Consider the following 24,568-nt stretch of genomic DNA (forward strand, 5'->3'; position numbering starts at 1 on the left):
TTTTTTCGCTTACGTGATGTCTATTCGTTTTTTTTTTTTTTTTGTGTTTTTCAGCCACGCCCCCTTGGACCTGAACCCGCCCACGTCGCTGCACGAGCGACTTCTTGGCTCACATTTGGTAAAACATTTTCTTTGTGTCAGTTGAGGTTGCATTTTATTGTGTTACTGCGAGTTTGGACTTAGCACCGCTCCACTCCCTTGTTTCGAATGCAGTTTCTCTGGGATTTGGGCTGTCAGCCAGCTGGAAATTGCAACTGTCAATTGCATTTAATTCGCCCTGTTCCTGGCGGTTTGACCTTTTCGAGCCACACAACAGCAAAACATAAAAACAAAAACTGAAAGTGGCAGTGGAAGTGGAAGTGGTTGAGGGAAAAACTGAATTTACACTAAATTAAATTAGGACTGGACAGGGTTTAAGAGACGGCGTTTCGAGAGCGCGCCTCAACTGTAGCAGCCAGTATCAAGTATACGCCGCATGGGCTGCCATTGAAAGTGAAGCTGCTGACGGCGTTTACACTTTCAAAGGATGCGTGCCATGTCGAGTGTCGTGCAAAATAAACCGTTTGGCAGCGAAAAAAGCTTTTGCATGGCTGCTTTTGAAATTTGGCGCCCTCGCACACACAGCGAGAAACAAAGAAGCACTTGATGAGCACACTCACAGACACACACACACAAGCACACACACACACACACACACACAGGGATACACGGACACACGCACTGATACACAAGCATTGTGGTAAAAGCTTTCAAGTGGCAGCAGCAACAACAAGAAGAAGCAGAGGCTGCTCCTGACGCCCGCGTCCTTTTTATCTGCTTCGCGATGATTAACCCATTTTCATTTTTTGGCCACAGCCATTCAGCTTTTGACCGATTTTTCAGCATTCATACGAGTTTTTCAACTCGTTGAATGGCAAAGAACATTTTTTCAGACAGATTTCGGTACACTTTATTCATTATTCCATCTATATGAAGTGATTTTTATTTCTCCTTTTTTGTTTCCAAAAAAAAAGTATAAGCCTTATAATTTGCATTAAAAACAAGAGTTGTAGTTTTTTTCATGGTTTTCAGATACAGTTTCGTACGACTAAACCTCGCTGCTCATAATGGGTTAAGCGCCTTCTGGCAAGCCAGTGCGCGACACACTCGCACACACAGGCGCGCACAAGAGAAAGGACGAAGGACCAAGGACCAAGGACGAAGGACGATGAGGCGGCGGACACCCACACAATCAAATGCGGTGAGATTCGGGCCACTCAACAGCAGTGGCTGGCACTTTGGGGCGCCATCTCGCGGCCAGTCAGCCAGCAGATTGAATTAACAGTGGAGCCAAGATTCTCATGGTGAGATCGGCATAGAGTTCCCATTTTGGGGAGGAAAGGGGCGGATGCCACATCCTCTGGAGAGCAATGGAGCGCATTTACAGGCTCTGTGAAAGGCGAGAAAGTCACCACATTCTGTTAATGCCGCAACTTGGCTGTTTGGCAGCGTGTGGAAACTACAACTGGCCTTAAGGCCAAGTTCTGATTTGGATTTGCGCTTTTGGGTGCGTTTTTTGTGGGTACCGCAGGGTCCTTTCTTTTCGTCCTGTCTAGCGCTTGTCCAATTTACCAGTTTCGCTGTTTGGCTGTTTGGCTGTTTGGCTGTTTGGCTGTCAACTGTTTCCTTCGACTTTCCCTCGCCGTTTGTCACTCGTTGGCCACAAGGCAATCCTTTGATATCGCATCCTTTGGCGCAGCTATCAAATTTCTTATACTTAAGCAACAGCAAGAAGGACACTGCCTGTCTTTCCTCCGCTGGCCTTATTCCACTGCTTTTATTTCGTTTTGTTTCGGTTTCATTTTGCCACTGCTGAGAGCAGAATAATGACAGCCTCGTTGGTTGGTATCTTCAACTTTTTCCTTGGATTTCTTCCAATAAAGTGAACGCATTCTCTGGCGGCAGTCCCCGAAATATGTTCCTCACTTTGTGTGTCTGCTTTTTGCTGGCCCGTTAACGCGGCATATGAAATATGGATTCACTTACGCATCACTCGCGACCCTTCGAGGCCATTAAGTCACCATTGCTCCTGCTCCTGCTCCTGGTCCAGCTTCTGTTCCTACTGTTGGCTGAAGGATTCCCTTTTTGGAGTGCCCCTCTACATCATATCCTTTTCTTTTTTGCACTACTGCACTCTTGTAGAGGGAATATCCAAATGGATGAAGCTGTGACTCTTTCTCAATTAACACTTTTTTACCACTGGCTGCTTAAAGTGCCGTCGATCTGAATTAAAGCGTTATATACATATACTCTTTTCCTATCTCATTTACTGGAGTTGTGAAAGGAAGAACAACCGCAGCCTAATATCCGGAGCATAATTGTGGGCTTACCCAAATCCTCTTAGTAAACTGCGCACTAGCCCGCCACGATAAAAACTCGCTGCTTCATTACCATTCATTTAGCATTAATTGTTTTTTTGGGCCGTATTTCTATTTATGATATAAGTACTTAGTAACACTTACCCCAAAACATTTCCAGGAAGCTGAATTAACTAAGAAATTTCTGCAGCCCAAATAAACAACATGGAATAGCTCACAGCATAGCAAATCAGCACAACAAAAAAAGCAAAGAAAATAAAGACAAGTAAAACCCAGCAACCAAATCCGCTTTGAAATACTCCGCAAGTGCATATGAGTAGCTGGAATATACGGGAACGACGGTTTTTTAACGGTTTTATGATTATATGATTTTTTATATATACGTATACACGACCCTATAACCAGTTTGTTTGATATTTCTAAATATTTCTCAACTAATAATCCAACCACCAGTTACCTTCCTAGAAAATTGAGGACACAGTAAGGTGCATAGCCTTGAACAGAAATCTCACCCCCACCCTTGCGATCATCCTTATGACTGCTTGTGCGCGCAGGTACACCCCTTCCAAGATTGCTTGTGCGCACCCCCTTCCAAGATTGCTTGTGCGCGAAGAAGTGCAATTGTAATTTTGAGAGTTTTTATGAAAAGTCGTATTTTTAATATCAGAATCGTGAAAAGCATACCATTGGAAAGGGCTTGAAAAATCCTTTCCAATGATACCCAATTTTTTTTTTTTTTTTTTTAGAGAGGGATCCCCATAGCATATACCGAATCGGCGGTTTTGGCCTGTTTTCGGGTAGTAGTGGGAATATACGGGAGCGGCGGTTCGGGAGCGGCGGTACTTAGCGGAGACACGAACCTGTGATTAGTCAAGACGCATTTAGTTGGATAAATGCAATTCTTATTGGAACATTCTTGTTAGAACACTTATTAGGTTTCAGAAAAATCCTGTTAGAAGGTTTGTGTATAAACGGTGTAATAGGAAAAATGAGCTAGAGAGATCCCTTTTGGGGTTGAGTGTAATTTTACGTATTGATTTTACTTCGTCGAGTAGATATTTATGTATAGAAGAGTTGCTTATAATTTTAAATAGGTTTGAGAGATAACTTTACATTTGTGTTCCTCAGCGCCAAACGGGGAGACTGCTGTGAAGACGCTCGCTCCCGTATATTCCCACTACTACCCGAAAACAGGCCAAAACCGCCGATTCGGTATATGCTATGGGGATCCCTCTCTAAAAAAAAAAAAAAAAAAATTGGGTATCATTGGAAAGGATTTTTCAAGCCCTTTCCAATGGTATGCTTTTCACGATTCTGATATTAAAAATACGACTTTTCATAAAAACTCTCAAAATTACAATTGCACTTCTTCGCGCACAAGCAATCTTGGAAGGGGGTGCGCACAAGCAATCTTGGAAGGGGTGTACCTGCGCGCACAAGCAGTCATAAGGATGATCGCAAGGGTGGGGGTGAGATTTCTGTTCAAGGCTATGCACCTTACTGTGTCCTCAATTTTCTAGGAAGGTAACTGGTGGTTGGATTATTAGTTGAGAAATATTTAGAAATATCAAACAAACTGGTTATAGGGTCGTGTATACGTATATATAAAAAATCATATAATCATAAAACCGTTAAAAAACCGTCGTTCCCGTATATTCCAGCTACTTTCAGCTAAAAGCTATGGAGCCGTTGAGAAGAAAATCTAAACAATCTGAAGTCATAGCGACTTTCAGCTTAAGGCTACCCACGTTTTAAATGTATGCCTTGCAAAATGTTACTTATAAAGTAACAATGACTAGTAGTCACCAATAATTTCATGATCCCTGACTGCGGTTATCCGAAATAATTCCCTACAGAGATATGTATTTCAAATTATCTGTGATCTGTCTCCATTTTCATTATGCTAGGAGACCCCATAAAATCAAATATTTATGACTCTTTGAACCTATTATCGAGAAAGTCAAGCGGCTATTTACCTGCATCCAAACCCATAGCTCGCCCTCCTTTTCTGACTTCCCCATTGCAGTCTGTGCAGTCTGCAGTCTGTGAAGGCTCCTTAAATCGAGAACCAATCAGGTGGATTCTAAGAGTAGACACCCCCTGTAGATGTCAAACTCTCTAATACTCGTGTATAAAAATGGATCCCCTTAAATTGCTCAGGATCAGTTCTTATAATACCTCAGCACTGCATTCTTATAATATAATTTCGGTCGAACTTTCTCGGGATATCACGTCTAACCGTTTTAATTGTTTGTGTGGACTCAAACCATTTACTGTGAATAATTTTTAAAACGAATTAAAATATATAAATAAAATATATTTATAAAAAATTCAAAATGGAATCATCAGTGGCTTGTGATTTGTGCAACCAATGCATCGAAATTAGTGAGTTTGTCTCTCATTACGCGAAGTGCTCAGAACCCAGTAAAGCCTGCGAGGCTTTAATGTTAAACTCTAACATTAGATGTGACTTATGCTCTAATCTAGTAAAAAATTGTGAATTTGATGATCACTACCAACGCTGTGAAGGACCCCGAAATGCATTTAGCATTTTAATGGGTAGAGGAAAACTGGATGAAGAAGACCGCCCTATGACATCAGCTAAGTCTATAAAACGAATGAGGATGGAAGAGGATAAGGAAATGTCTAACCCCCCAAAAAGAAAACATATTGACTTAAGAAGGGAGCTCTTATGTCCTACTTGCGGTGAAAAGTACTCGGCAACCAGAGAACGTCAACATATTTTGACCGATATACATAAAAATGCGTCGGCCAGAGAAGTTAAGAACAATGCGAATATCATATTGCTTACATCAGAGACGACATTTCCAGTACAATCATATCGAATTGGTAGTCCATTTAATAATATGATTGATTTAAAAGAGTTTTATCAGCAGTGTCAAAAAGATATAGTTGAAGTTATAAAGCATTGTATGATAGACTACAGAACCATTAAATTTAACCTAAGTGTATATGGTTCATATATAAAGCAAACAGATGAAGGAGTTACAGTGGAAACAATGAAGCACTTTAAAACTGCCTACAAATCTGTATACATAAATGAAGATATTATTGATGAGCTAAATTCGGCCATAGATTGCTTACTTACATTAAGCAGCGAATTTCAAGAAAAAGACTCAGGCTGGGCTATTAAAAATTTTAACTATTTTGAAACTACTATAATAAAACTGGAAAACATTCCTGCCAGCGGATACATTAAAGCTCCTCAAAAAATAAGAGCCCGAAATGCGCTAATAAACGTGCAGAATGCCGACGTATTTTGTTTCAAGTGGTGTATACTAGCATTTATAGCTAATCAAAACCATGAAAATAGGACTTTTACAACCCCCCAGCAAAGGAAATATTCTAGAGAAAGGATGACAAAGCCTCAAAGCTATAACATTAATATTAATGATGAAACTATTGTGTATGGCGGAATGACTTTAGATTTTTCGGGAATTAAATTTCCAATAGAAAAAATAGGAGTTCGACATTTTGAGAAAAACAATGTCAACTTCAGCATAAATATTTATGAAATTGATGAAGCAGGTGAAAAAATTGTTGGTCCCACGATTAAAACAAAAGAAAGAAAACGGAACCACATTAATATATTGGGAATCGATAATATTACCCATAACATTATGCATTATGCGTATATAACAAATCTTTATACATTATGCTCTTCACAATTTTCTAAAGGAAAATCGGGAGGATATTTTTGTGAGAACTGTCTTCAGTGTTATCACGTGAAAAGCACTACTCACAACAAACTGGAATGCGGAAAAGTGTCCTCATTTTATCCGGATCCTAATACGACAACATCGTTTAAAGGATATCACAAAAAATTATCTCCTCCAGTGGTAATTTATGCAGACATTGAGGCTGTTCTTGAAAATTACAAAACATGCTTGAATTCTTCTGCTTCCTCGTCAACCACGCAAGTACAAAAGCATACGGCATGTGCCGTATCTTTTTATGTTGCCCATAAAGATTATCCTAATCTTAACGAACTGTGGACCTACGAAGGTAAATAGAACCACATTTTTATAAAATTATATTTAACTAACATATTTAAATTTTATAATTTTATAGGCGTTGATTGCATACAAACATTTTGTAAAACTCTTAAAGAAAAAACTTTAAGCCTGTATTACAAATATTGGGTTAACTCCAAGAAACCGAGGGATGACACTTTCGATGAACAGCTTCAAAAGGGAAATTGTTGCGCCTGCGAGAAAGAAATAAATGCGAGCGACCTGGACAAATTCTTTGATCAATTTTCTGGAGAATACGTAGGTCCTATCCATAGAAATTGTAAGCCTAAGTTTAGATTAAGTGACCCTTTCTTTCCTGTAGTGTTCCATAATTTATCTAAATATGATATTCATTTATTTATTACTGAATTAGAGGGGGACTTAAGTCCCATACCTTGCAATAAAGAGCTCTATATAGCACTTACGCAAACTATAAAAATCAATGCTACAAGCAGATACAAAATAAGATACATAGATTCAGTCAGATTTTTAAATTCAAGTTTAGATAAACTATCAAGCTATATGGAAGATAAAGATTTTAAAATTCTAAGTACGAAATTTCAGGGAGAAAAATTTAAGCAAATGAGGAGGAAGGGGGTGTTTCCCTATGACTACTTAGATAGCTTTGAAAAGTTTAATGATACCCAACTTCCAAGCATTGATAGTTTTTATAATTCTCTAAGTGAAGAAAATTGTAGTATAGATAACTTTAATTTCGCACAGAAAGTCTGGGAGACATTTAACTGTCGAACTATTAAAGACTATTTAAAACTATATTTAGAAAGCGATGTTTTAATTTTAGCAGATGTGTTTGAAAATTTTAGGAAAATTTGCAAAAAAATTTATAAGTTAGATCCCATTAATTATGTTACTGCGCCATCAATATCATGGGATGCTATGCTTAAGTTCACTAATGTAAGTTTAGAACTAATAAGTGATGGCGATATGTACAATTTTTTAAAAAGAGCAATTCGGGGAGGGTTGACTCAATGCACTCAGCGCATTTCTATAGCAAATAATAAATACTTAAAAAACTTCGATCCAAAAAAACCGAACAATTTTTTAAGTTATATTGATGCCAATAATTTATATGGGTGGGCTATGAGTCAACCCTTGCCACTATCAGGGTTTCAGTTTTTGGATAAAGAAGAAGTTGATTCATTCGACTATAAAAATATAGCATGTGATGGTAGTATAGGGTATATGCTAGAAGTTGATCTGGAGTATCCTGCCGATAAGCATGATTTACATAATTATTTACCATTCTGTCCTGAAAATAAAATTCCACCCGGGGGCAAGCAAAGAAAGCTTATAGCTGATTTAACTAATAAAAGTGAATACATAATTCACTTAAAACAGCTTCAACTTTGTTTAGAGCATGGTCTTATTGTAAGAAAGGTACACCGAGTTTTGTCCTTTACGCAATCATGCTGGCTGAAGCCTTATATCGACCTAAACACACAGCAGAGAAAATTGGCTGAAAATGATTTTGAAAAAAATTTTTTTAAGCTAATGAATAATGCTGTTTACGGAAAAACAATGGAGAATGTAGCAAAGCGTCGTCAAGTAGCTTTAGTTAAACATTATCAATCGAAACAAAATTCTCCAGGTTTTAGACAGCGCATAGCTAGAAATGATTTTCATAGCGTAGAAATATTTAGTTCAGACTTAGCAGCAATTGAGTCAACACCGTCAAAAATTATGTATGATAAACCCATATACATATATAGGAGTAACGGTTTTAGAACTCTCAAAATGGCTAATGTATGAATTTAATTATAACTTCCTTTTAATAAAAAGTCCATCTACGAAAATAATATATATGGATACAGATTCATTTATACTATCTTCAGAAGAAGATTTTTATCAAACTATAAAAGACAACCCACAACGCTTTGATACTTCTAACTATAAGCAAGAAAACCAATTTAATATAATACAGGCTAATAATAAAGAACCAGGAAAAATGAAAGATGAACATGCCGGTCAAGTTATGACCTCTTTTGCGGGACTTAAGGCTAAGGCTTACTCTTGTTTAGTTGATGGAGCAGGAAATGACCCCGAATGCATAAAAAAATTAAAGGTGTAAAAAAATCTGTTATCAAGAGGCTGAATCATGTAGATTATATTGAATGTATTAAGTATAAAAAGACTTTTTATGGGTCACAGAGAGTAATTCGTAGTAGGTCTCACATTCTTTATACCGAAATTGTAAATAAAATTAGTCTTAACTATAAGGATGATAAGAGATATATTTCACCAGATAATTGTAACACTTTAGCCCACGGTCATTATAATATAGATAATATAATTAGCAGTAACTTTACTAATACTCAATAACAAAAAATTATTGTATACCCTTGTAAATTACAAAACAATACAGAAATGTAAATAAACAAAAACCAAATTGAATTTGAAATTATTTTATTGTGTTTGATTACTTAAGCATATCATTTACAGATATCCATGAGTTGTGGCTGGAGTCGAAACCGCTCCACTTTACAAGCACCTGATTCTTTTTTCTTTTAATTATTTTCTCTATTAGAAACGCATTTTTATCTTTTACTTTCTGAAGTTCCTCTTCATAAAATGAACCTTGAATAGGGTTACTCATATAATCTTCTATTTCATACGTTACAGGCCTTGTGGACTTAACTTTTAAAACTTTAAAAACTTCTGTAGTCCAATTAGGTTCATATCCCTTCATAAATACTCCCTTGTATTTACTTATTCTAACGAAATCCCCTACTGAAAATTTATGTTTTGGGAATATTTTTGGTATATTATATACTGATTTTAAAATGAACTCTTCATTTTTGACACCCACATCCACAGGCTTCATTTTAATAGTTCGATGATAAGAATTATTGTATTGATCTACAAGAAATTTGATTTTATGAATCCATTTATAGTCACCTTTCATACTGAACATTTTCCACATACGATTTTTTAGAGTTCGATTGAATCGTTCACATATAGAAGCCTTTAGGTGTGTATAAGTATGGTAATGATTTATATGAAATTTTGTCATTAATTCCCTAAAAGCGGAATTAAAAAACTCTTTTCCTTGATCTGACTGAATGTTCTTAGGTCTACATTTACTAGTTCTAAAAACAGTTTCCATTGCCTGTACCACATCTGGGGCAGACTTTGTCTTAACCGCTTCGGCGAACGCATACTTTGAAAACGTGTCAATAACGGTTAGTAAATATTTATATCCCTTATTTTCTTTACTAAATGGAATCATTTCAACCAAATCAATTTGCCATGTATCATTTATTCCTTTTTGAACGAATTTTCGACGTTTAAAATTTTTCCGAGCAGGCTTATGAATTTCATTAACAACTTGTTGTTTGCTCATGATCAGGATTTGATTTCTTTGAGTTACTTTTTATTATAAGACGTTGCTTGATTAGATAATAGTGATTGCTTATATACTAGTACATCCCGTTTTATTTCAACACGCATCTTTTTAGAAATTTCAAAACATAATCGAGTTAAATCTATTTGTACATCTTTATCATAGGAACCCTCCAAATCAGACAGTTGAATATCTAACTTTTGTAAGGATGCACACTTAGGAATTATATGTTTGTGATAAAGATAAATAACTTGTTGTCGTAATATGGAATTCCAGCACAAAAATGTGGTAAAAAAGATACCCAATCTTAATAAAGATCTCCAGGACTCACAATCGAACTCAATTTTGTTACCATATTGATTAATTACTAAAACGTACTGCTTATCTGATTTCCTAAATCTAAAATTACACTTTATTGAGGACATGCAAGGATGATCAATAATAGTATCTGGCATCAGGAAGTCATACTGGTCAAGTTTCAGCTGTATATATTCCTTATATGTGAGCAGTTGCATCCATTCGTCTTTATCAAATCCAACGTAATTGTTTTTACTTTGTTGCATCCAAATCATGGCCGAAAAATTACGAGAAGTTGACAGACCACATTTCAACTTTAAGTTATGACCAACATAATATTCGAAACCAAAAATAACTTCATGATCCTGGGTCTTTCGAGAAGATTTCATTCTTTTAGTTATGCACGTATCCATTGGCTTAGAGTGCTTTATTCAAACTAAAAGTATATTCTGATCTTGGCGGTATATAAAGGAGGAAGCCCTTCCAAACTCACCCTCAGTTGATTAAAAAGTCTCAACCAATCATCATGAACACTGTAGATCGAAATTCAAGCATTATAGTAGACTTTCAATATTTACTTGGAAACAACAAACAAGTTTTTGTAAAAGAGTTAGCGTTTATGCCGGCCGGAACTGTCATACCTAATTACTTTCATTTTAAACCACCATTTAACATTAAGGAATTGGATAATGAAACCCTTAAGCAACAACATCTTAATCATCAGAAAATAAACGGATTGGACTGGTCAGCTGGAGATATTCCGTATACATGTCTTGAAGAAATACTTTCACCGCTAAACAAATACCGTACAGTTATCGTTCGTGGTGAAATTAAGAAAATCTTTTTAAGCAAGTACTTAACAGCCAACATAATTGATATAGATATTGGAAAAAGTTTAACTCAGCTACCCAATTTTTTTACCAATTGTAGAATACATAAGAAAAAACTTCCACTTCGCTGTTCATTAAATAATTTGTTTAAGTTATTTGTATTCTTAGAAAACTCGAATTATGAAATATACAGTAATGGTGACACATATGTCTAAACTTAAATAAAAAATAATTTGTAAACCATTTAGATCGTCTACTATGGATTCCGTTAAAAAGTTGTTTGGTAATAATCCTGAGAAAAAAGGATACTCTCGACTTATATATTGTAATTATTGCGGATCTGATACGCATTTCGAGAAGAACTGCGCCAAGAAACGCGACCAGGAAAATCAAAAAAAAGCATAGTATATGTACAATAAATAACGGAAAAATATACATTTTATAGTTTATCTTGTATAAAATAAATCAGTGAATATACATTTAAAATGTTTCGACAATTTATACATCCTTACACAATGTTAATTTGCGGCCCTTCAGGATCGGGAAAAACAACATTTCTAGAAAATCTGATAAACAAGAAGAATGATCTTTTTAATGTTTCAATTGATCGAATTATTTGGTGTTATGGGGAGGAGACTGCTAAGCCAAATTTTAATAACATTGAATACTTTAAAGGAGTTCCTGAAACTATCGAAAATGAAACTAATGAGCCTATTCTCTTGATATTGGACGATTTGATGATGGGAGCCTTTAACAAAAATGTATGTGAACTCTTTACTAAAGGTTCCCACCACCGAAATTTATCTGTTATTGTTGTTACTCAAAATATATTTCACAAATCATCGCATACCAGAGATATCTCACTTAACACTAAATATATAATTGCATTTAAAAATCCCCGTGACAAACTGCAATTTCAATGCCTGGCAAGACAAATTTATCCGGAAAACCCCATGGAGTTATTTAGAATATATAAAGAAGTAACAGAACAACCACACGGGTATTTACTTATTGATCTTACCCAGGGAATAAACGATCTCTTGAGATTTAGATCAGACATTTTTAATTCGGAATATACAGTGTGCTATTCTGACGAATATGGTTTACAAAAAGAGCCTAAATCGCTTGAAAGCGAACAAACATATATTGTATGTTCTCAAAAGGGCCAACAACAAACTACGGAAGGCAATTATAAGCAATGGTGATAATGAGCTGGTAAAAGCAATAGTAGAAATAGTTTTAAATACATTACGAGGAAATCATAAAGTCAATAAAGCGCATCTAAGTGCTTTAAAAAAGTATAAAAATGCATTGCGATATATTTCATGTCCAAAGCGTACATTAAACTCTAAGAGAAAAGTCCTAATTCAAAAAGGTGGCTTTTTACCAATTCTAATTAGTTCGTTGCTTTCAGGAATTTTTGGAAAAATTTTAAAAAATGATCAAAAATAAGCATAATTTAAATAAAGTAATTTTAATGAACCCGAATACCTTACAAAAATTACTTAATAATGATCGAGGGAATGAATTAATAATTACAAAATTTTTACCAATTCTAAATAATAACAAAATAAGTGATTTTGATAAATGGATTAGGATTCGTCAAGAACTAAGTTTCTATCAAAATAAAAAACGTAGTAAATCATGGAATACTTCAAATGAACAAAAATCATACTTAAATTCAACGAGAACAGCTGAATCTCAAACAATAGAATCGATTGATATAAGTCCTAACACTTCAAAATTAAATTCAAAGTTTTCACCGAACATGTCGGAGCTTTCGGATTTACCTCAAAAAACTGATGAAGAAGATTTTAAATCAAAAGAAACTGCTAAGTTATTACCTCCAGAAAGTGATGATGAAATTCCAAATAAAATTATCAATAAACGAAAGATAAGAAACACTTCGTTTTCAGGTGATAAAGATGATATAAAAAAACAAGCAGTAGTAAGAGTAAAGCTTACTGAAAAACAACGCAGGTTAAGAGAAAAGTTAAATAAAATTAAAGCAACGGAAACATTACCATATCAAAATTTAAATTATATAACAGGTCGTGAAAAATTGCGAAGATCAACTAGAAAAAATTTAGTGCAAATAGGGAAAAACAAACTTAATTGGATATCTTACCAATAGCAGAAATTTAAATATAAAAATGAATTATGTAAATGATTTCTTTATTACATTGCTCAGTAATGACTCATTGAATGTATTTCCTGATAATGTAAAGTGTGCATTTACAAACATTGTAAATATCTCCGAAGACATGAATGATGACTGGGAAGTAGGCATTACAGATATGTATCTGAATAATTATATTAGCAAAACAACTGCAAAAGAAACAAATTTATCTGAAGAAACAGAGTTTGTGAGTTTAGTAAATGCTGAAACATTTAGATATAAAAACGTCGCTGTCGAATCGAAAATATCTGAATGTGGATTGATTTTTATTTACACTGACATAATTAAACCCAGGTCTGTTGGTAGTATGAGACCCCGATGTCTTCGTGTAATGCATTATAACGGAAAAGAAAAAAATATTCATATTAAAAATATTGAATATTATCCTTTGGATATATGGTCTCCAAATGAAATCTCAATATTAATTACTGATTCAAGTGGATATAAAGTACCTTTCGAGACTTCAGCAGTGCCGATTTTTGTTACTCTTCACTTTAGAAAAAGGAGAAGGTCAAATCTATAAATAATACATACTCAAATAATGCTTACTTAGAACACTAATAGTCATCATGGTGAAATCTTATCAGGATTATTATGTAAATCAGTGTGGAGCAGGTTTGTCCAATATAGGAACCCTATATGTAACCCCGCGAATTATTCAACAAGGTCGAGGAATCGGAAACTTTTTTAGTGGACTTTTTAATTACATAAAACCACTTTTCATTTCGGGTTTAAATGCTATAAAAAATCAAGCTGCAGAGACTGGAAAAGCTGTAATTAATGAATTTGGTAGAAAGCCATTAAGAAATATTATTCAAGAACAGAGTAAAATTGCTTTACAAAACCTATCAAATAAAGCAATAAATAAAATGACACGGTTTCAAAATGGCAGTGGAAAAAGAAATAAAAAGCGAGGTGGTAGAAAAAACCGAAATCATTTAACATCTAAACGACCACGTAAACATACCCAACCGTCTCATAAAAGAAAAAAATCATCAAGGAAATTAAATATTACGGATATTTTTTCTAACACAAAATGAGTAACCATATAGAATGTATGAAAGGCGAATTGGATTTGTTTGCACCACACCCTACGCAAAGTTCAATTCTACGAACCGAAGAGGTTTCTTATAATCCAATTGCATCCTTGGATGGTGCCTCTTCAATCGAATTTGTTTGTTTAGGGAATGGTGAAACATATCGAGATCTATCAAGTGTTTATTTACGACTTGTGGTGCAATTGAAAAAAAATGATAACAGCGTCATTGAAGGAAATGCTGTCGGTGTAGTAAACAATATCTTACATTCAATATTTAGAAGTTCATCAGTATATTTAAATAACATATTAGTTTCGCAGAGTGATAATAATTATCATTATAGAGCATATCTGCAAACAGTTTTAAACTATGGTAGTGACGCCTCGGAAAGCCACTTGGCCTCGCAAGGTTATTTTCCAAATTTCGGACGATTAACATCAGGAAAATACGTTTATCCGAGCTCTAATGAAACTCTGAAAAATATATTTCAAAATAGTAATAAGGTAGAACTATTTGGAAAAATTCATGGTGATATATTTAATCAAACGAAACTTCTTGTCAATAATGTTGACTTAAGAATTAATTTTAATATTGAAAAAACTGCATTTTATTTAATGGAAAAGGATAGCGAATCAAATTTAAAGATATTAGAAGCACAACTTTTCATGAATCATGTAACTGTGAACCCAAGCATTTTATTGGCTCATCATCATGTTTTACAAACAAAAAATGCTCTTTACCCATTCAGTAAAGTAGAAGTAAAATCGTTTACAATTTACCCAGGAAACAATACGCTATCAATAGACAATGCTGTAATTGGACAATTACCAAATTTTCTAGCTTTTTGTATGATTAAAAACCGTTCATACTCAGGCAACAGAGGACTAGATCCATTTAATTTTGAACATTTTAAAATGCAACGCTTTAATCTAATGGTGAATGGAGTTCAAGTTCCTTCGCAAGCTCTGGAATTTGACTACTCGAACTCTGAAAACGTTCAAAGCTCAAGAGGCTATAATATGCTATTCAGATCAAGCGGAATAAAACATTATGATCGTGGTCTTCAAATTACCAAGGAAATGTTTGATACGAACAGTTTTATATTAGCCTTTGATCTAACTGCTGATCAGGCAAATACCACCATATGTTCAAATTTGATGTCGCAAGGCACAATAAGAATCGAAGGAAGATTTTCAGAACCTCTTAGTGAAGCCGTTACTTGTCTGGTATATTGTGAATACGATTCCATGATTGATATTGATAAGCATAGAAATATTCGAACCCTTTTTTAAAATGAATACTTTACAAATTCACGATTTGCTTACAAAACATATATACACAAAATCAATTTTTAAAGGAGTTTTCCCTTCAGACCAGCTTCCAAAAACTATTTCAAAGTATCCGGCTTTAATTATTGCAAACACCGACACATCAGATCAACCAGGAACTCATTGGATTGCATTCTATTTCGAAAGTCGCAAATCAGCAGAATTTTTTGATTCCTATGGACAATTGCCCCAAAACAAGGAATTCGTGACATTTTTAAAATCTAACGCAAATAAATATTGCTATAACAAGCAACAACTACAAGGATATTTTTCTAATACGTGTGGTCATTATTGCATAATGTATGGTCTTTTTAAATGTAAAAAGAAAACGCTAAAATATTTATTAACAAATTTTAAGAGAAATGACTTTTCATATAACGATAAATTAATACTTAAAATGTTTAAGTCTAATTTTAAAAAATAAAATGCAAGATATTTAAGAAAATCAATGTAGTTTATTTGTTAAGTCGTTTATTTAGCTTATAATATTTTAACATAATATTGAAGGCCTCGTCTCTTAAAATTGGAAGCCTATGACACTGGCACGTATCGGGTCCTTCCGAAGCGTCATCATCACTCCAGGGACAAAGCTTGTAGTGGAATCCATATTTAGAATGGATCAGTTCTTTATCCTCTAAGTCCTCCAGAGTGCTCTTCAAATATAAAAGCTGCGTTACGTGCTCCTCAAATATCATGTCTTCGAACTGCATCAAGAAGAGCTCAATTTGTTTGGAGTCCATTATCGTTATGGTTCTTTTAAGGTTTTTAAAGACTGATGTTGGATTTAGAAAACTCAAGCCTTTATATTGGAAAATTTCATTTACTTATTTATTTACTGATAAAAATTCAATTCGTGCAGAACTATATCTATTTACATCCTTCCCCTTATATACCATATGGGTAATACCATTCTCATTTAATTTCCTAAAAGGTGTCTTAGTACAGAATTTGTTTACATAACTCTTAGGTAGAAAAATCCAAACATCTTTTTCGTCCTTGTCTGCTAAATAAAGAGCTACCTTAGTTCCATAAGGTGTCTTTTTCAGCTTACAACCAGTGATCTTATACTCAAATCCAATACATAGATCTTCAGTTTTTGTATAACCAATCACAGGCTTCGATTCATTCAGAGTCTCTAGGAAATCCTAGAAATTCAATAAAATTTAAACAGGATTTATTTATTAATGTCCTATATGCATACCATTTCTGACCAACGTGAGATTTGATTCGTTATGCTCTTGTAACTATTCGTATTATACTAATGCATTTACTTACAATTACGAGACTTTTATACTGTTCAGCACTACATATATATATATATATATATATATATATATATATATATTACAAGAACAAAATACTACGTGAAAGAGATACCAATATATCTGTTATGCTCTTTATATACATAAACTCAGTTAAGCCTATGTAGAATATTTTTATATACTTGAGTATATCTATCTCATTTTGTATAAATATATAACTTCATATGAAATAAAAGGTTACTACAAACCTAATATAAGACAGCACTTTTCTCGAAAACTCAGATTCAATTTTTATTCTCAGAATGACAAAGTTGTATTGTGAGTTGTGTTCGGAAACAAAATCGTTTGCTTCACGCAGCGGTTTAAAAAAACATACCTTAAAAGTGCATAACTTCAGCTATCAAAAATCAAAATCTTCTTATTATTGTTGCTTTTTCTGTCCCAATGAACGAAAATTCTGGTTGCGATATAATTACAATGTTCATCTCTTGCTGATGCACGATGCAGAATTAAAGAGTATGCGTAAATCAACGGAAAGTTATCAAATAAAGATAAAACAAGTTTAAGAATTTAATTTTGTAAAATAGTTTTATTTAATAAATTTCTGTATAATATAGACAAATTAAAAACCTAGATCAAATAAAACGTCTAGTAATGAATGGTCATCTTCATCCTTCATTATTCGTAAATACATGTTGGGTTGACTTGGCTCGATGAACTGATCAAAAATATGATCATCATCAGGAAACTCATAGATTATAGGATCTGTGTGCAGTATATCCATATCGAAATGCTGTGCACATTGCATTTCTTGATCGTCTCCATTGCCTCGTATAAGGTCATTTAAAACGTCCTGCGTTGCCGCTCCAAAAGGAAAATCGCTCCACTCAAGAGACGCAAATTCACTTCCAATTTGTGTAGTGGGGGTAGATGACATAGAAGGAGCAAATACTCCTCTTAAGAAGCGATCTATCGAATCCTCTGTGTCGATAGCCTCCACATAGCCTTCCTTCGAGCCTTCAATTATTTCGACATCAGAGTCTTGAGTTAATGGAACATTTATTCCATTTACTGAGTCAACAAACTCTACAGTAAGATCCATTGGTATGCAGTGCTGAGGTATTATAAGAACTGATCCTGAGCAATTTAAGGGGATCCATTTTTATACACGAGTATTAGAGAGTTTGACATCTACAGGGGGTGTCTACTCTTAGAATCCACCTGATTGGTTCTCGATTTAAGGAGCCTTCACAGACTGCAGACTGCACAGACTGCAATGGGGAAGTCAGAAAAGGAGGGCGAGCTATGGGTTTGGATGCAGGTAAATAGCCGCTTGACTTTCTCGATAATAGGTTCAAAGAGTCATAAATATTTGATTTTATGGGGTCTCCTAGCATAATGAAAATGGAGACAGATCACAGATAATTTGAAATACATATCTCTGTAGGGAATTATTTCGGATAACCGCAGTCAGGGATCATGAAATTATTGGTGACTACTAGTCATTGTTACTTTATAAGTAACATTTTGCAAGGCATACATTTAAAACGTGGGTAGCCTTAAGCTGAAAGTCGCTATGACTTCAGATTGTTTAGATTTTCTTCTCAACGGCTCCATAGCTTTTAGCTGAAAGTAGCTGGAATATACGGGAACGACGGTTTTTTAACGGTTTTATGATTATATGATTTTTTATATATACGTATACACGACCCTATAACCAGTTTGTTTGATATTTCTAAATATTTCTCAACTAATAATCCAACCACCAGTTACCTTCCTAGAAAATTGAGGACACAGTAAGGTGCATAGCCTTGAACAGAAATCTCACCCCCACCCTTGCGATCATCCTTATGACTGCTTGTGCGCGCAGGTACACCCCTTCCAAGATTGCTTGTGCGCACCCCCTTCCAAGATTGCTTGTGCGCGAAGAAGTGCAATTGTAATTTTGAGAGTTTTTATGAAAAGTCGTATTTTTAATATCAGAATCGTGAAAAGCATACCATTGGAAAGGGCTTGAAAAATCCTTTCCAATGATACCCAATTTTTTTTTTTTTTTTTTTAGAGAGGGATCCCCATAGCATATACCGAATCGGCGGTTTTGGCCTGTTTTCGGGTAGTAGTGGGAATATACGGGAGCGAGCGTCTTCACAGCAGTCTCCCCGTTTGGCGCTGAGGAACACAAATGTAAAGTTATCTCTCAAACCTATTTAAAATTATAAGCAACTCTTCTATACATAAATATCTACTCGACGAAGTAAAATCAATACGTAAAATTACACTCAACCCCAAAAGGGATCTCTCTAGCTCATTTTTCCTATTACACCGTTTATACACAAACCTTCTAACAGGATTTTTCTGAAACCTAATAAGTGTTCTAACAAGAATGTTCCAATAAGAATTGCATTTATCCAACTAAATGCGTCTTGACTAATCACAGGTTCGTGTCTCCGCTAAGTACCGCCGCTCCCGAACCGCCGCTCCCGTATATTCCCACTACTACCCGAAAACAGGCCAAAACCGCCGATTCGGTATATGCTATGGGGATCCCTCTCTAAAAAAAAAAAAAAAAAAATTGGGTATCATTGGAAAGGATTTTTCAAGCCCTTTCCAATGGTATGCTTTTCACGATTCTGATATTAAAAATACGACTTTTCATAAAAACTCTCAAAATTACAATTGCACTTCTTCGCGCACAAGCAATCTTGGAAGGGGGTGCGCACAAGCAATCTTGGAAGGGGTGTACCTGCGCGCACAAGCAGTCATAAGGATGATCGCAAGGGTGGGGGTGAGATTTCTGTTCAAGGCTATGCACCTTACTGTGTCCTCAATTTTCTAGGAAGGTAACTGGTGGTTGGATTATTAGTTGAGAAATATTTAGAAATATCAAACAAACTGGTTATAGGGTCGTGTATACGTATATATAAAAAATCATATAATCATAAAACCGTTAAAAAACCGTCGTTCCCGTATATTCCAGCTACTCATATGGAATATGAGTAGAACAATTATTAGATGGAAACCAATTGTTTTTCCAACACAATGCCGGGAGTTGGGGGCGGGGTCAAGGGGGCGGGCAAAGACAAGCAGACGATTCCCAGGCTTCAAGTGATGCCGAATCCGAATGCACCACAGATCCTGGAAAACTTTCTAATGCAGTGAGCCCACGAAACCAAAATCATTGTGGGTGCAAGTGCACAAAAAACATAATTATAATTCATCATAATATAATCTTGATATACACTTTTATAGATTTCAGGTTTCATGTTAATAAGAAGGAATATTAACAAAAGCTAAGTATCTTTGCGATATAAATTACAGCTTTTTTTTGAGGAGTGGATGGATATTTCTTCAAGTGCCCATTTATGGTCTTCCTTGCAGTCGCACATGTACTATATGCAGCCATACAAGTCTGGGTGAGAGTACATTATAACAGTGGGCTAGGGCAAACATTAAAGGCAGCACATAAAATGCTTTCTTTGTGCATGATAGCGCGCCCAGTTTTTCAGAAGCTGGGGAAGGAAATGCAAAAACAAACGAAAGCGTGTGCCGGCGGATGGAAGGCGGGAGAAAAGCTGGAAAATGTGAGCAAAAGGTATTGTTAAGTTGCAGAAAGACCACAACAAACCGACGAACACATAGATATGGAAGTGCACTCTCACATGAGCATTTGCTGGATGTATTAGATGTATGGGCAAAACGGACAGACAGACGGACTGTCGAAAAAAAATGGCATTTCATAAAAGATTTAACATTCAAATGTGCAGATAGAGTCCAGAGTACTCAGTGTGCGAGTGTGCAAGTGTGCAAGTGTGCTGCTTCTAAATAAAACTACTTAAGCACATGTGAATGAACAGCATTAAGGATGCAGGACTATGATGTGCATTTTTCTCATGTTTAATTCGCCTGTAAAATAAATTTCACTCGAAGTAGCAAAAATGTGAATAGCAAACTGCTCGCAGCGAATCGATGCATTTTTGTAAGGTTTCAAAGGACATGGCCAGGTGACCACCAGCGAACCTTTGACGCTGCGATTTTTCTTTTATTTCTGTTTGCAGATTCTTAATCAGGACAAACTTATCCGCTATGCAGGAGCATCAACAGCAAGGCTATCAAATAAACGAATCGTCGGACACGGCCAAGCATTGGAAAGGAAGGAGCTGTGGAGCTGAGAAGCTCAGTAGCCGAATGGACGGACAGCAGACACTATCTGCTTGTCCTTGCAAGCGGCGGCCCCACCTGAAATCCCAAATCCGAAATCAGAAATCTGCCGGCAGGAACGTAATTTAAGCAGCACGTTTTGCATGTCGCTGGCCAGGACTCAGCCCGCCGTAAAGGGCCGAAGCCCAATGCTCAAGTCCAGCTCAGCTTTTAGCCCACCGCTGCACAAAGAAAAGAGACTTTAAACAACAGAAGAAATTATATGACAGACACACTTAAAAAGCCCATTTATAGTAAACATTTTAAAATATAAATTAAAAAATGCGTATACATATTTGTATGTTAAATACAATTCAAAGCTCTTATGAACAAAGTCACTCGGAGTTTTTATTGTGTATTTATCTGCTGCCTGTTTCTCTTGTTGTCCTGCGCTTCCTTACTCATATTAAATGCAAAAGTCATTGAGCGCAGGACAACACTGCGGCAGGGGGGAACTTAAAGGAAGGGGCAAGGTGGCGAGGAAGTGGCAGAGGTAGCGAACCTGGTAACAAAAACAACTAGTTTATTTCCGCAACCTTGGACATGAGTTTGCTGTAAAATTTCGTGTTGATGATCTTACTAGGTTATGCATTAGTTTTTCGTGCTCGCCGTAAGTCCGCCTTAACCCCTCTCTTCACCCCCCCCCCATATTCCTTTCCATATCTGCGCTTTCACTTCCGCTCGTTCCGATTTGCATTTGGACCACCTCCCCCTCCCACCCTCTTGTAGCTTTGATTTTTTGTGTCCTGTCGCTGCGCTAAATCTGCACCAGCAACATGCATGCAGATTCTACGGAGAAAGGGGTGAAATGAAGCTCCTCCGATGTTGCTTGTCTTTTATGTTTATGTAAATTGAAGTTTGGCAGCAGCAACAGCAACAGCAGCAGCAGCACACCCATAAATATTAAGTATACGTGGCATTGTCCCTGCCTGTGCTGTGCTTCGCAAATTGCAACATTTTAGTAGCCCAGGAGGATTTGCATCCATTGACTAAGTGCCGCTGATGTACTATAAATATTCTACGTTTACAGCCAGCCACTTTGTTTAAATGTCTGACACCTCACAGGCTTTTTAACCAAAGTTGAAGTTGTCAATTGGAAAACTTCCTTATTAATGTGTTAAATATTTAAGTATTGCATGAATAATTAAGCGTAACAAGTAAATTTAAGTTTTTAGATATTTTAAATTTGCACTTACCCGCTGGTAAGCACTGACAGCCGCTGCAGCCGCGGACTTGAGGCTCTGAACTCTGTAGGTTGCCGGCAGAGGGGGCGTGGCAGGACACCCAAAGCGTTGTGGAGGCATCAACGGTGAAGGTGGTAGTGGTGGTGGTTGCATCAGCGCCTGGAAGTGGGTGAGCATAGGCGGTGGTTGTGGCGGCGGTGGAACGCTCTTCGCCTGCAACAAAGGCTTGCAATCCTCCGGCGGCGGCAGAGGAGGTTGCACATGCAACTGATGCTGTTGCTGCTGCTGCTGCTGCTGCTGCTGGGGATGTTGCTGTTGCATGGGCAACATCAAGGGCACAAAGATCATCGACTGGGCAGGTATGTTATTGTAAATAGCAGGTGCCTTGTTGCTGCCGCCGGTGTTGTTGCACTGTTGCATGTTGCAATGCGAATGACAATGTTGCATAGTCAGCAGCGGCTGCTCTGTGGCAATGCTGCTCATGTAGGTGCTCGTTGTTGCAGTTGCTGGCATCAGACAGCTGCCGTATAAACAGTTGGCTGTAGTTGTTGTTGTCTGCTGCAAAGTGGTGCTGCAGCTGCCTAGTTGATGCTCCTGCTTCTGCTGCGACTTTCGGTTGAGCGGTGGCGGCGGCTGTTGATGCAGCAATCGCGGAACGGGCAAATGCTCGTAGTCCTGGCAGTCCTGGTAGCAACCGCTGTTCCCGGAGGCGGGCATCGCATAGGGCTGACTGTTGGCACGGGCAGCGGTGGAGTAACTTAGCAGCTTGGGCGCCTTGCCCGGCGGCTGCCAATGGAGGGAGCAGGGCAGGATGCCCACCAATCCCAGTCCCGCGGCGGGACTGGTCGGTACTCCGGTCGACAGGTTCGCTATTTTTGGCTCCTCTTTATATTTAGCTGAAAATTAAATACCAATATTAAAGACTATATTTACAGGCCGCCATTTAATAAGTAAGATCAGTTTACAAAACAGAATCAAAGGCGTACTTTCAAACAATTAAACTATCAATCAGCCATTTAGTGGCCAACAGCCAGCGAAGTTTGGAAGTTCAGAAGAGGGCTTTAATGTAAATACCAAATCATATATATTTTTAATGAGCCGAGCAATTTTCGGGCTTCTTGTTATCATTCCGTTGCCTTTTCCTCGGCAACTGCTTACTTTGGCTTTTCATAATTTATGAGTTATTTTCGGCACGCTTGATTAAAATGTACGCCTTATTAAAACATCTTTGAGAACAACAAGGTAAGGAGGCGCTGGCTGTTCAAAAAGTATCTTGTTGTGGGCGGGGTTCTTGGCGCCTCGTCTACCGATTCGCCTTCAATGGTCTGGCATCCGTTGGAGGCTTTCAGAAATCACTCAAAGTTTGTCAAGAACGAGAAAACCAATTTTTCAGCTGAGTGCATTTTAATTTCGTATACGCCCCGTGTTCGCCTGTTGAGTCCAGCAGCCCAACAGCCCAACAGCCCAGAGACCGAAAACAGGAGACCGAATGCCTAACCCCGAACTGTGCGTGTGCGATGGAAAGTTTGCTTTTCATTGCAACACGCTTGAAATGGCAACTTGGACAAACAGGACGGGCAGGGGTAACAATAACACGGGAAAAACCGAAAAACTCGAAGGCAAATGCAAGAAAAATTGGTCGGGCCTGTTCCCTTTTTCCATTTTTCCTTCTAGCCAGCTACCATTCCATTCCCTTTTCCTGGCCAATTTGCATGGCTCTGTCCATAGAGCATTGTTGACTCCGTTGGCTTCGCTTCTTGGAATGTTCCAAAACGCATTTTGGCCAGAATCGAGTCCTTGCCACAGACCAAACAATGGAATATTAGATGTGACAAAACAGGTGCACGTGTCCAGCCATTGTAGCAACTGCCTGTAGCCAAAATTTCTAAGCTGGGAGCTATGCATTCGCCTCAGCCAGTTGGCCATTGGCCATTGGCCATGGTTAATTGTCAGACTGGCTGCTGGCCATAAATCCCCATTTTACAACATACGTGCAGTATCAATCAGGAGTCAATAGGGCTACTTGACAGAGGACTCCCAAGATTGCGTATCTGAAATGAATACTGGGATCATTCCACAGGCTTGGCAATCAATCAATGATGTGAACAGTTTCGAAGCAGTTTATAATGATCTAAAACAGAGGTTCGAGTTCGTAAATCGCATTATTTATATTTCTTTAAAATAAATGATAATGAAAACAAATAACAAACCGCCTTCAAAACGACCCAGATTATTTCCCAAAATCCGCTTTTGAATCTGACAGGTTTTAAGTTCCCGTTTTGCGGGAAACGAAAGCAAATATCTTGCAAACAAATTTCCATAATTCCATAAATACTTGGCCCGCATAATGAAAAATATTTGCACAACTCAAGATCAAAAGTTTGGTGGCAGTGCTGGAATAGTTTAGTTTCAGGGTTTAGACAAGCAAGACAGCAACTTTCTGACTTTTCTTGCTGGCGATTAAGTTGCCAGCATATGGAAAGTTTCCATTTTGGCCAACAA

The 24,568-nt window shown here is 36.9% G+C and overlaps 1 protein-coding gene across 4 annotated transcripts in view; it reads right to left on the reverse strand.

Annotated features, from left to right (window-relative positions):
• The window catches only part of LOC6538190 (polyadenylate-binding protein RBP45), an 82,803-nt gene that overhangs the window by 55,905 nt on the left and 2,330 nt on the right, over positions 1–24,568 (reverse strand). For all 4 annotated transcript variants that reach the window (XM_039376823.2, XM_039376826.2, XM_039376825.2 and 1 more), the window contains exon 2: positions 22,079–22,962. In XM_039376823.2, the coding sequence (XP_039232757.1) occupies positions 22,079–22,783 (705 nt within the window). In that variant the 5' untranslated portion in view covers positions 22,784–22,962. The remainder of the gene's footprint in view (positions 1–22,078; positions 22,963–24,568) is intronic.

Source organism: Drosophila yakuba, chromosome 3R (assembly GCF_016746365.2).
Source record: "Drosophila yakuba strain Tai18E2 chromosome 3R, Prin_Dyak_Tai18E2_2.1, whole genome shotgun sequence".
In the NCBI taxonomy this organism is placed as follows: domain Eukaryota; kingdom Metazoa; phylum Arthropoda; class Insecta; order Diptera; family Drosophilidae; genus Drosophila; species Drosophila yakuba.